At 43.5% G+C, this 14,104-nt stretch overlaps 1 protein-coding gene across 1 annotated transcript in view; it reads left to right on the forward strand.

Moving 5' to 3' along the window:
- The window catches only part of IFT88 (intraflagellar transport 88), a 51,985-nt gene that overhangs the window by 27,542 nt on the left and 10,339 nt on the right, over positions 1-14,104 (forward strand). Inside the window, 10 exon segments of the mRNA XM_083170837.1 lie at positions 1,140-1,331; positions 1,334-1,422; positions 1,567-1,637; positions 2,506-2,592; positions 2,812-2,911; positions 5,068-5,154; positions 6,051-6,237; positions 7,044-7,152; positions 9,562-9,712; positions 11,449-11,564. Of these exon segments, the coding sequence (XP_083026963.1) occupies positions 1,140-1,331; positions 1,334-1,422; positions 1,567-1,637; positions 2,506-2,592; positions 2,812-2,911; positions 5,068-5,154; positions 6,051-6,237; positions 7,044-7,152; positions 9,562-9,712; positions 11,449-11,564 (1,189 nt within the window).

Below are 14,104 nucleotides of genomic sequence, written 5' to 3' on the forward strand. Positions count from 1 at the left end.
TAACAACAGTAAGCGCCTGCTGTGGGACTACACATCCCAGCATTCCCTGCCACAGTTTTTTCTATTAGGGCTAAAACAGTGGCAAGGCATGCTGGGATGTGTAGTTCAACAGGAGCTGGAGAATGGCTTATTGCTGGGTGTGGTAACAGACAGTTGGGCAGATGTATTAAGCCTTAACGTCCAGCCTATCACCTGCTAACTGACTTCTTTCAAACACAGGCTGTAACATGGCAGTTAGCAGGTGATTGGCTGGATGTTTATCTCTCTTTATCACCCTTGCATTTATCATTTGTTAAAGCGTAATACAGCTGCCCCAGTGGCCCTTATTCTGGTGCACTCGCAATTCCTTCTCAAATGGACAAACTCATGTGCACTGCAGGTGAGGCAGATGTAACATGTGTAGAGAGAGTTAGATTTGGGTGAGTTATTTTGTTTCTGTGCAGGGAAAACAATGGCTGCTTTATTTTTACACTGCAATATGGATCGCACTTTGAAGTAAAACCCCACCCAAATCTAATTCTCTCTGCACAAGTAACACCTGCCCCACCTGCAGTGCACATGGTTTTGTCCATTTGAAAAGGAATTTGCCTTTGCGAGTGAACCAAAATAAGGGCCACTGTGTATTAAAACATGAAAGGACTACTAACAAGGCCTGATTATTGGCTCCAGGTCCTAAACTCAAGTGTATAGGCACTCGCCAGTCATACTGCCCATGTAACAAAGGTTATACCACTGGCATGTAGGATCTAATGCTTATGGCATGTGAAGGAGACTTTGGCTTTAGGCTGCCCGGCTGGCGCTGTAGCACAATGTACATAAAGTAATGGTTCCGTCAGTAAGTTACATTGACACAGCCACCTGGCAGTCACCTTACAAACTTCACCCACCACAGGACATCGGAACGGGTGATAGCTAACAATCATGGAATAAATTAGGCATTCATTTTATTCCGCGTAAGTCACCTGGAAGGCGCGCCCCCCCAAGTTCTGGCGCCCTCTCGGCTGCAGCCTAATCAGCTTATTGGTTATTTAGGTACTGGCTACAAATATAAATGAACATTTGTTTTTTTACACTGTATGGCTTCCAATGTATTCCACTTGCTCTTATACCTGATTTTGGCTGAGCAACATCCTTGGTAGTGTTATACATAAGGCATCCAATGAAACGTGCCTATCTTATGGTTTTATTTAGGATCAAGATCATGCAGAACATCGGGGTGACATTTGTCAGGACCGGCCAGTATGCCGATGCTATCAACTCATTTGAGCACATCATGAGCGAGTCTCCGAATATCGGTGCCGGCTTAAATTTAATCCTCTGTTACTTTGCTATTGGGACAGAGATAAAATGAAAAAAGCATTCCAAAAACTGATTGCAGTACCGCTAGGGATTGACGACGAAGACAAGTATATTTCCCACAGTGTAAGTCATTTCCACCATCTTGGATTGGCATCTCCCGATAAGTGACTTATGTGCCAGGAATCGCCAAATGCGCTGCACGGTCCCTGAACGGGTTTGTGAGATGCCGCAACTGCCTTATCTTTGTGATTCCTGTTTATTATTTAGGATGATCCTCACACAAACCTGGTGATGGAAGCTATTAAAAATGACAGTCTTCATCAAATGGAACGCGAAAGGTATCTAAACTTGTTTAGCTATGTATGCGTGTGTGTCCATAGGTACATGGATAGATAGATTACACATAGAATATTGAGTGTCATATCTATCGGATTCCCTTAGTGGCCAAACATGTGTCCAGTTTTGATTACAATTCATTAACAGTAGTCACTGTAACCACCCGCACCGGCAATGCGTTCCAGAATGTTACTGCTCTAATGGTGAAGAACCCTCTTCTTAATTCAGTACGGAATTTCTTTTCCTCGAGCCTCAGTACATGTCCGCGTGTCCTAAGTATAGGCCTGTTAGTGACCAATCATCTCCCAGTTCCATATGATTCCCAGTCCTGCATTTGAACATACCAATCATATCCCCTCTCAACCTCCGTTTCTCCAGTGAAAACATGTTCAGCCTGGTTATCCTATCTTTGTAGTCTAGGGATTCAAGACCCTTTACTGGCTTAGTCGCCCTTCTCTGTACCTGTTCCAATTCTTTTAATCAAGATTAATGTATGCGGGTCCTGTGTGTGCTGCAGTACTTCCCACAATGTGTGTGTGTGGTTACAGTATATTAGGTTGATCACTATTGGTCGACATGGTCACAAGGTGGACATTCAAAAGGCCAACATGGAAAATGTTGACATGAGTTTTTCATGGGTTTTTTTTTCTATGTCAACACAGGTCAGTATGGACACCGTCTAAGTGTACTGCGTCCGTTCTCCATGCTGTGGGCACTATTATATGCTACCACCACGTGGTGAAATACCGCCTGTCGACACATGAATAAAAAATACAAATCCATGTCAACCTTTTGACTGCTGACCTAGACACTGATGATAGTATCCATAAAGTATTTGAATTCACCTTTCTATTCTCCTGCCTTTATTAGGAAAGCACTGGCTGAGAAATACATTATGACCGCAGCAAAGCTGATAGCACCAGTTATCGAAACCTCTTTTGATGTCGGCTATGACTGGTAATAATATTTGTTTGTGAAGTTACCGGGATGTTAGCAGTACTAGTAGCCAATGTATGTTGTATGTAACTTCATAGTAGTAGTTTTGCTCATTACAGGCTTATACCGCTGGTATTTTTGTTTTATATACCCTTCTCCCTGATGTATGTATCTATAATCCTCAACATGTTGCTTTTGCTGATGCCCAAGTCTAGAAAGGTGTTTCGCTTGGTCTTGTAGGTGTGTGGAAGTTGTCAAGACGTCGCCGTATGTGGAATTGGCAAATGATTTGGAGATCAACAAAGCCATTACCTACCTGAGGCAGAAGAACTTTACCCAGGTACACACTGCTTGCTGCTACCACCTACTCCAGCATGTCCTACAAACCTTTTTCTGTCCATCTTCGGGGATTAAGCTGTGTGGGTGTGCTCTGATCCTGCACCTCCAGGGCCCTTGTTCTTTACACACCGAACTGTGGGCCTAATGCAGAGATTTACATAAGTGATCATGTTTAATGATCCACCCATGTGTAGATCTGGTCCTGCAACTTGAATGACCTTTAAAACCGTAGCATGATTGATGCACTGCTGGCATCTGATGGCCAGGACTGGGAGCCTATCAGAAATCGCAGGTGTCAGCCCTGATTTCTGTGCTTGATAATACCAGTGGCTGCCCTGCTCTCTGACCCCAGCAGTGTGAGCTTTACTGTCACTCGGTTGTCCAATATTGCTGCAGTTATCCAATGCTGCATCTTTGGACGCAGCTATTGGATCACAGAAGCCGCCAGCGGCCATCTTTTTAATTAAAATCCCTTCTGTGGCTTTTTTGCATAGCTTAGCACAGCTTCTGTGTTACTGTCTAAAACCTTTGAACCGGGTCCATTGTACCCATTATGCATGGTTCTGGTTTTAATAATGCATATCCTTTTAATAACTTTCATAAGTGTGTTATAAATATATTATGAATATGAAATTGCCTCCTCATATATAACGTAGCTACAACATGAATTATGTTAAAATATTGTTAATTGAACAGAGTTGATAGAACAGAACAGTGGAACTACACTTCCCAGCATGCCCTACCTCCGTTCTAATATGATTTAACAGCAAGACTGGCAAGGCATGATGGGATGTGTAGTTGCACACCGCTGGTACAGAATATTCCTATAAAGAGAGAATGGTGAGGGCCGGCACAAAACGACTGGTACATTTTGTCCCTCGCTGCGGATTCTGAGCCACAGATTACATCCAGGTTATCCTAATAGCCAGCTGTGCAAAAAGCACTTGACTGGAAGATGCATTATGAAGAACAGGAGTCGGACAGTTTAGGTAATAGATGCTTAACATAAAATAAACAATAAAAATGAGCTTGAACACTACTGTAAAATACAATACTGGGGTTCTGCATATGTTCCAGTATTTCTACACTGTATAAAATGTACTGTGGTCATTTACACCTGTATTCTCTCCTATAACAACACTGTGTTTCTTTTATCTCTGTACAATTTGCTTTGCCTGTAAGTATGAAGTGGTACGTACAGTACTTTTCCTCTCCATAGCGCATAGATTAGCAGTAGCGGGATCAGGCCATCTTGTATTTTTGGTTGGGCTGATTTCATCTGCATATGAAAATTTTTATGGAAAATGTTAAAAACAGAAAAATTATCATTTTGAGGTAGTTCCCACATTAGTATTTATACCATTGATATTCATTTACCAGATATTTTTAAAAAAAAAAATTATATTCTATGAGGGTTTTCCTGTTAGTGCCAAAACATTCTTCTCTTAATGATGTTACATAATGGAGTACATTATATATATATATATATATATATATATATATATATATATATATATATATATATATATATAATTTCATCAATAATTCTGGGCATACGGCGACAGTCACTCCACACAAATAACTTGCCAACACAGTAGTTTAGTGTGCTTTCACCTGAGACACTGGCCCTGACAGATCGCTCAGCACACATCGCTGGCTTATCGCTGTACAGGGCTGTGTGCTGAGCAATTTTGCTGAGCTCAGCACATTCGCCACGTGTGTAGGCCCCTTTACACAGTGGTTCTCAGACCCGGTCCTCAGGACCCCCACACAGTTCACATTTTCCAGGTCACCCGGCAGGTGCACTCATTACTGACTGACACATTTTAAAAGATCACAGGTGGAGCTAATTATTTCTCTTGATTTGTGTGAGGAGACCTGCACAACATGAGCTGGGTCATTGATCAGTCAGGGTATGTGGTTACTTTGCGGGATTCCCACTGTACCATGTAATACCAAGTATGGAAGCAGCCAATCGTGCAAAAGACTCATCTTTAATCTGGTAATATAAATGAGCAGCCTGCAGTTAGCATAGGAGCTCTGTAAGTAGTTAGTGGTCAGTGTTATCTAGTGATGTGCTGCATCTACTCTCGGCAGTAATAGTGCACACATTAATGTTTATATTACAACACTTATGGAATGATTTATTTCTTTCAGGCTGTAGAAACCCTACAAATGTTTGAGAAAAAAGACAGCAGAGTGAAGAGTGCAGCAGCGACCAATCTGTCATTCCTCTTCTTCTTGGTAAGTGTGTGCAATGCCGGGTGTTATGTAGGTGATGCTGCTATGGTAACAAACTATAGCAACACAGCAGGAGAGTCATGCGCCTGCTTCTGTGCCCATTATACCTGGACCTACTGTAGCGGACTGTTTTCTGCATGTTTCATATTACCATGGTCTTCAGTGGTGGAGATTAGCCGTTATGCCCGTGATCAGAGTAACTCCATTAATCTCCATATTCAATTAGCGTCCAGCCAACCACTGATAGCCCGCCCCCGTCACTGCACAGACATTGGTGTTGTGGGAGGGGGCTGCAAGCTTCTGGCTGAGTGACAGCAGGAGGCTTTAGGCGTAATACAGCCCTCTGCAGACCACCGCCTCACATTTGAAACTCCAATACCAGGATTGAAATACCAACAATTTTGGGGCTAAATCCCAGGAACCCGCGTAATCATCCATTCGCAAGCCTTGGGTGCGAGGGAGCAATCATTCGATGGTCGGCGACCAATCTATGGTGTCTCTGATGTGTGGGAATCGAGCGGGCAGCAGAGGTCAGCATTCTCCCCCCCCCCCCCCGTAGTTGTTGTTCGCCGTGCCTGCTCGAACCCTGTGTCTGCATATGCGCAGAAATGTGCGTGCGCAGACGGAAAAAAATAGTCCCCCATGCGAACGCACTGGGGACCATTTTTAATTAGAATAACCCCCTAAATCTGCTGGGGAGGGACTGAATGGGTAAATGTTCTCTGTAAAGCGCTGTGGAATATGTGTGCGCTATATAACTAGTAATAAATGACTAATAATGGCAATAATAAAAATGACCATTGTCTTATTTACTTCACGTCTGCCTGCTCCATGGTTTGTTAGTGTTGCGCACTGAAATGTTCTCTCCTCTCTCTGCCACCCGCCTTCCCATCCTGCAGAAGAACGAGCACTCCCAGGCAGACCTGTACGCGGATTTAGCCTTGTCCGCCGATCGCTACAACCCGTCTGCGCTAACCAATAAAGGCAATGCCGTGTTTGTGAGCGGAGACTATGAAAGAGCAGCAGAATATTATAGAGAAGCTCTGAGGAATGATTCGTCCTGCACAGAGGCGCTGTATAACCTTGGTAAGGTCCTAGTCATGTTGGAATATAATTAGCTACATGTGTTTGCCAATGAGTTGTGGAACTACAAGTCCCAACATGCTGTGTCAGCGTATACGGTATACGTTTTTGTTTGAGCAGTGCCTGAATAACCAATAGGCTGATTAGGCTGCAACCTAGGTCACCAGGTCTGGGGGCCAGAGCTGCTGGGACTTATAGTTCCTCAGTCAGCTAGAATCCTATGATCCCGGAGTAAGAGCAGCATTTGTACTGGTCTCTCTCTCTCTCTCTCTCTCTCTGCTCTCTCTGCTTATCCGTGTCTGAGCTGTGACAGGGAAGTGGTTGAAAGGTCTACAGTGTCTAGGTAGACAGTAGGTCGACATTGACCAAAAGGTAGACGCATGAAAAGGTCAAAGTTTTTCACAATTTATTTTTATTTTTTGGACTTTTTCATGCTTTACCATCCACGTAGACTTCATTTGGGTCAAGAGTGCCGAGGAGGCACCAGCCAGAACCATGGCAAGCACAGTGAGCCATGCGAGGGTATGCGTTACACTAATTGGGGGTCTATGTTGACAGGTCTTGACACTGACACAAAAAAACTGTAAACAATCACGTTGACATTTTCCATGTCAAACTTTTTTTTTTTTTCATGTCGGCCTAATGCATTTTTTGTCTGTATCAACCTATTGCACGGTCGACCTTTTGTTGTCAACCTATTGACTGATCTGACTAGACACTGTAGACCTTTCAGTCGACATCGGTTGTGACGCGTGAGATCGGAGTACGTTGCATGCGTAACTGAGTAATGAAATATGTATTTGTTCCAGGTTTGACGTACAAGAAATTAAATCGCCTGGAGGAGGCTCTGGATTTCTTTCTCAAACTCCACGCAATCCTCAGGAACAGTGCCCAGGTTCTGAGTCAGATAGCAGACGTGTATCCTTGGTCCATGTATTCTATAAACATTCTAATGTGTGTGTGTGTGTGTGTGTGTGTATAGAGTGACAGCATTATCCTAACCGAACTCTGCACCCAGCCGCGGTGTCTAGTTTAATCTCTGCTCTTCTGTTACATCCGCTCATTAACTAAACTATAATAAATACTAAAGGTGCCCATACACAGGTCCTATATGGCCTGTTGTCATCTGATTACGATGGATCAGCCCGATATATCGGATGAAAACTGGCAACATTGGAGGTGTTTGACATTTTAGTGTTGAAGTCGTTAATCTGAACTGAATAAAAGAAATCTTCATTCTGAAAATTCAGGGGACTGTGTATTTAATAGTGGCAGCACTGTTGCGATCATTAGTAGTCTAGGTACTGGTGTATTATCACGGCGCCCCCGATATTAAGTCGCACGACTTTTAATCGCATTGCATGCCATACACCAGATGCTTACCGATGCGATTAAAAATTGTATAAGCCCCCTATACGATTTTAAATTGTATAAGCACCCTAATGGGTGCTTACAGTGTCAAATGCACCCCCACGCCAGTATGAACGCCAACCCGAAGCGTGGCAAGCGCATCGAGCCCACGAGGGGCGGCGGTACACGTCCTCCGACCTTTTCATACCCCCACTATCCACGTCGGCGTGGAGTTAATTTTATATAGTGTGGCGAGCCCCGCAAGGGGACACTTATTACTTTACATGTATTCCGCGTCCGCTCGCCACACTATATAAAATCAATTCCACTCCGACGTGGATAGTGGGGGTATGAAAAGGTCGGAGGACGCGTACAGCCGCCGCTCGCCACGCTTCGGGTTCACGTTCATAGTGGGGGTGCATTTAACATTGTATACCCCCATTAGGGTGCTTATACAATTTAAAATCGCATCGCATCGCATTGTATGGCGTATACAACGCTATACAATTTTAACATTGTATGACATTGGGGGGAATCTCGTCGCATCGCATACCTTATGGTCTGCGATGCGATGGGCGCCTTGATAGTACACAAGTACCGTAGTCTATATCACTACAGAAATATTCATTTTTAATAAAAATAACCCAATGTCCTTGCAAGTTGCTTCCCCCAATATATTGTAGGAGTTTTTCGCATTTATCTAAAACTACTACGGGTGACTATGACACTGAGCAATCCGGGCGGAGGCTGCAGGGGAGGAGGGATTGTACATGTGCTGGCTTAAGCAGGGGGACCTATCGGGCTCTGTAGGATTTGAATCCATGGTGATGTAGTGTGTAACTAATGGTAACCTTTGTGACTGTGGTCCCAGCTCTCTTTTTAGGTCATTGACCTGTTCCCCCCATGTAGTTCTGGGCTGATTCCTCACCATTCTCAAGATCATTGATACCCCACGAGGTGAGATCTTGCATGGAGCCCCAGGTTGAGGGAGATTGTCAGTGATCTTGTATTTCTTCCATGTTTTAATAATTGCGCCAACAGTTGATCTCTTCTCACCAAGCTACTTGTATATTGTCAAGTAGCTCATCCCAGCCTTGTGCAGCTCTACAATGTTGTCCCTGGTGTCCTTAGACAGCTCTCTGGTCTTGGCCATGGTATAGAGGTTGCAGTCTGACTGTTTGAGGGTGTGGGCAGGTGTCTTTTATACAGATGACAAGTACAAACAGGTGCCATTAATACAAGTAACGCGTGGAGAACAGAAGAGCTTCTTAAAGAGGAAGGAACAGGTCTGTGAGAGCCAGAAATCTTGCTGGTTGGTAGGTGTCCAAATATTTATTTTCCACAAGAATATACAAATAAATTGTCTAACAACCGTACAATGTGATTTCCTGTTTTTATTTCCCACATTCTGTCTCTCACAGTTGAAATGTACCTATGATGGAAATTACAGACCTCTCATCTTTTTAAGTGGGTCAACTTGGTGGCTGCCCAAATACTTTTTTGCCCCACTGTAGGTGTGTGTGTGTGTGTGTGTGTGTGTGTGTGTGTGTGTGTGTGTGTATATATATATATAGATATATAGAGAGAGAGAGAATAAAAAGTAGCAGTAGGTAAAACTATAAAAAGTTTATCTTTATCTGTTTTTGTGCCCAGTAAAAGAAATAGTTCTGCACTGGTTAAAGGGAAAAGAGAATGATTTACTCTGATTTAATCTTTGCTTAATGCTATTTTTTGGTGCTGGTAGGAGAATGCCATCTGCTTGTATCAGTGTGATACAGCGTAAATGGGCCCTATGCAAATAAAAATTACTGGATTATTGGAATATTCCGGTTTGAATGATTGTATTGAAGGTGAATGATTGCATATATATATATATTCACTCTAGAGAACACTGGTAATATAGATTTTTTTTTTTTTTTACATTAAAAATCTATATTATCTCCTATTGTATTGTTTCCCTTAACCAAGGTAATTTAGATATGAAATGCTTGAGGATCCCAACCAAGCAATTGAATGGCTCATGCAGCTTATAAGCATCGTTCCTACGGATTCCCGTGCCCTTGCTAAACTTGGAGAGTTGTATGACATGGAGGGTGACAAGTCACAAGCTTTCCAGTACTACAGCGAGGTAGGTTTTTTTACTGATTTATTGCTCTCATCTCAATTCATTGTATTAGAGAATGAATTGGTTAGATAATGAGGTTTGCATTTTAGCAGGTGATACTGATGTGTAATATCCATTCCACCTCCTCTCCCTGCCAGTTCTATCCCTTCAGAAGGTCCAGGCCAATTGTTCCCACCTTATCTCTCTGCCTGTTCCCTCTCTCTCTCCTCTATCCCACCTTATCTCTCTGCCTGTTTCCTCTCTCTCTCTCTCTCCTCCATCCCACCTTATCTCTCTGCCTGTTTCCTCTCTCTCTCTCCTCCATCCCACCTTATCTCGCTGCCTGTTCCCTCTCTCCTCCATCCCACCTTATCTCTGCCTGTTCCCTCTCTCCTCCATCCCACCTTATCTCTGCCTGTTCCCTCTCTCCTCCATCCCACCTTATCTCTCTGCCTGTTCCCTCTCTCCTTCATTCCACCTTATCTCTCTGCCTGTTCCCTCTCTCTCTCCTCCATCCCACCTTATCTCGCTGCCTGTTCCCTCTCTCCTCCATCCCACCTTATCTCTGCCTGTTCCCTCTCTCCTCCATCCCACCTTATCTCTCTGCCTGTTCCCTCTCTCCTCCATCCCACCTTATCTCTCTGCCTGTTCCCTCTCTCCTCCATCCCACCTTATCTCTCTGCCTGTTACCTCTCTACTCCATCCCACCTTATCTCTCTGCCTGTTACCTCTCTCCTCCATCCCACCTTATCTCTCTGCCTGTTCCCTCTCTCCTCCATCCCACCATATCTCTCTGTCTGTTACCTCCATTCTCCATCCCACCATATCTCTCTGTCTGTTCCCTCTGTCGTCATCCATCCCACCTTATCTCTCTGCCTGTTACCTCTCTCCTCCATCCCACCTTATCTCTCTGCCTGTTCCCTCCATCCCACCATATCTCTCTGTCTGTTCCCTCTGTCGTCATCCATGCCACCTTATCTCTCTGCCTGTTCCATCTCTCCTCCATCCCACCTTATCTCTCTGACTGTTCCCTCTCTCCTCCATCCCGCCTTATCTCTGTCTGTTCTCTCTCTTCATCCCACCTTCCTAATCCATTCCTCTCTCCTCTATCCCACCTTATCTATCTACCCATTCTAGTATCTCTTCTTGTTTCCTCTCTCCTCCATCCCACCTTATCTCTCTACCTGTTCCCTATTGGATGGCACACCCTATTTACACAAGTAGGATGTGCTATCATGCTGGGACTAGTACAAAGAAAAAAAAAATAGTGCTGATGTACAATAATTAGAATAAACTCTGCAAATTAGCATAGAGCAATATAAAGGTTTTCGGAATATTTATTGGATAAGAAATCCTAGCCCACCAACCAGCATCTAGATGACCCCGTCTCTGGTAGGTCATAATATTAAGTTAGAGTTTAGGGAGTGACTTGGCGGTGAAAGCCAGTCGCCCCAGGGCAGCACGCTTTTTTTTTTTTTTTATATTGTTTATTTCCAGCAACAAATCCACAGCAGTATATCAGCAAGTTTTGCACAACACCATGACATTCTAGCAGTAGCTATCACTGAATCTTTCTGTCCCAGAGCCGTGAGGGAGCGGGTGAAGGTCCCTCTCTGTCCACACATTGGCCCCATTCATATGTGACTAATTGCTGGCAGCCGCAGACCTAAATATTTACATGGTTCAGATCTGCCAGAAATGCAGAAAAAGCTGCTGTTTGTTACTGACATGTTCTTCTCTCACGTCTCATATTTTCTCAGTCCTATCGCTATTTTCCCTCAAACATTGAAGTCATTGAATGGCTGGGAGCATACTACATCGAAACACAGTTTTGCGAAAAAGCCATTAGGTACTTTGAGAGAGCCGCTCTTATTACGTAAGTAGAGCTTTTTATTCAGTATATAACGCTTGTTCCAGAGCTCAGTGGTCCTCTTACAATATACAGCTGATATAAAAATATCATGGTGGAACCAGCTTCTTTCCTTCCTCTTTAGTGGTACTATATGCCATCACCGGTACTTGTGTAGTTTCACAGCACGGTGCGTCTGAGTCCCCTTGCAGGGCTCGCTTCGCTCGCCCACGATGCGGGCTCGGTGGCTCGCTACGCTCGCCACGCTATCTAAAATCAACTCCATGCCAACATGGATAGTGGGGGTATGAACTATTCATGTTGGCATGGAGTTAAGTTAGTTTATTTTAGATAGTTTGCCCAACGTACAAACCGGAAGTAGCACGCGCCATGCTGGCGCCGTGAAACTACACAAGTACCCCATCACCTTTACTCCCTCTTCTGTGATACTATATACCAGCATCTTTACTCCCTCTTCTGTGGTACTATATACCAGCATCTTTACTCCCTCTTCTGTAATACTATATACCTGCATCTTTACTCCCTCTTCTGTGGTACTATATACCAGCATCTTTACTCCCTCTTCTGTGGTACTATATGTCATCACCTTTTACTCCCTCTTCTGTGATACTATATACCTGCATCTTTACTCCCTCTTCTGTGATACTATATACCAGCATCTTTACTCCCTCTTCTGTGGTACTATATGTCATCACCTTTTACTCCCTCTTCTGTGATACTATATACCAGCATCTTTACTCCCTCTTCTGTGGTACTATATACCAGCATCTTTACTCCCTCTTCTGTAATACTATATACCTGCATCTTTACTCCCTCTTCTGTGATACTATATACCAGCATCTTTACTCCCTCTTCTGTAGTACTATATACCAGCATCTTTACTCCCTCTTCTGTGATACTATATACCTGCCTCTTTACTCCCTCTTCTGTGATACTATATACCAGCATCTTTACTCCCTCTTCTGTGGTACTATATGTCATCACCTTTTACTCCCTCTTCTGTGGTACTATATACCAGCATCTTTACTCCCTCTTCTGTGGTACTATATGTCATCACCTTTACTCACTCTTTTGTAATACTATATACCAGCATTTTTACTCCCTCTTCTGTGGTAATATATGCCATCACCTTTACTCCCTCTTCTGTGGTACTATATGTCATCACCTTTTACTCCCTCTTCTGTAATACTATAAACCAGCATCTTTACTCCCTTTTCTGTGGTACTATGTACTATGTACTTCTGTGGTGTCATCACCTTTACTCACTCTTTTGTAATACTATATACCAGCATCTTTACTCCCTCTTCTGTGGTAATATATGCCATCACCTTTACTCCCTCTTCTGTGGTACTATATACCAGCATCTTTACTCCCTCTTTTGTAATACTATATACTTGCATCTTTACTCCCTCTTTTGCAATACTATATACCAGCATCTTTACTCCCTCTTCTGTGGTATAATATGTCATCACCTTTACTCCCTCTTTTGTAATACTATATACCAGCATCTTTACTCCCTCTTCTGTGGTAATATATGCCATCACCTTTACTCCCTCTTCTGTGGTACTATATACCAGCACCTTTACTCCCTCTTTTGTAATACTATATAACAGCACTTTTACTCCCTCTTTTTTGTTATTTTTACACTGCAATTTAGATCTCACTTTGAAGTACAAACCCCACCCAAATCTAATTCTCTCTGCACAGGTTACATCTGCCCCACCTGCAGTGCACATGGTTTTGTCCATCTAAGAAGGATTTTGTCAGAGAGTGAACTAGAATAAGGCTCTATATGCCAGAACCTTTACTCCCTCTTTTGTGGTACTATACACTAGACACCGTTCTTGGCCTGGCCACTCCCAGAAAGTCATGCCCCTGTTTTTCAAAAATGCTGGGCGCCCCTGTCCCACCCCACAAACACCTCTGCCTGTCAATCGGGCATAAGCATTCACTATTCTCTGCTGGGATCGCAGGACCTGTTCTGCACATGCAGTACAACCTGAATCAGCCCCTATAAGCGGAACTGGGTAATGTTTTGAAGTTGTATTAAATAAATATGTGAAAGCCCAGAACAGAAACCTCTTTCATGTATAAACTGTTTCTTAATGTTGTTTCTTGCTAAACTTTTGAATTAAGTTGTTTAAAAAAAAAAAAAAATGAACCAGCTCCTGTTTTCTTGCAAGTGTCATGTGTTATGTTCACTTCAACCCTTGTCGACCTGTGCACAGAGGCCTGTTTGTAGCCAGAGCTTGTGAGCACTCCAGGGAGATTTGTGTAACTACATATATACACTTTGAGTGTACACCACTAGTGTTATTGGTGTATAATGCTGTATGTGTCTTGGTATATACCCAGGTCACATAGGTCCGTAACGCAAGAGAAACAAAGGCCGTTTTCATTGCTAATACCAAAATGGTTTATTAGAGAAGCAGCATTCTGTATGACAGCAGAACTGCTCCCCTTTATTGCCTGTGGCCTTTCTATAGTGGGTGCAGTGTGCACAGGGCAGAGGGGCCCCTGAGTGCCAGAGGGGCCCCACACCGCAC

This window comes from Crinia signifera, chromosome 2 (genome assembly GCF_055691185.1).
Source record: "Crinia signifera chromosome 2, ASM5569118v1, whole genome shotgun sequence".
NCBI lineage: Eukaryota > Metazoa > Chordata > Amphibia > Anura > Myobatrachidae > Crinia > Crinia signifera.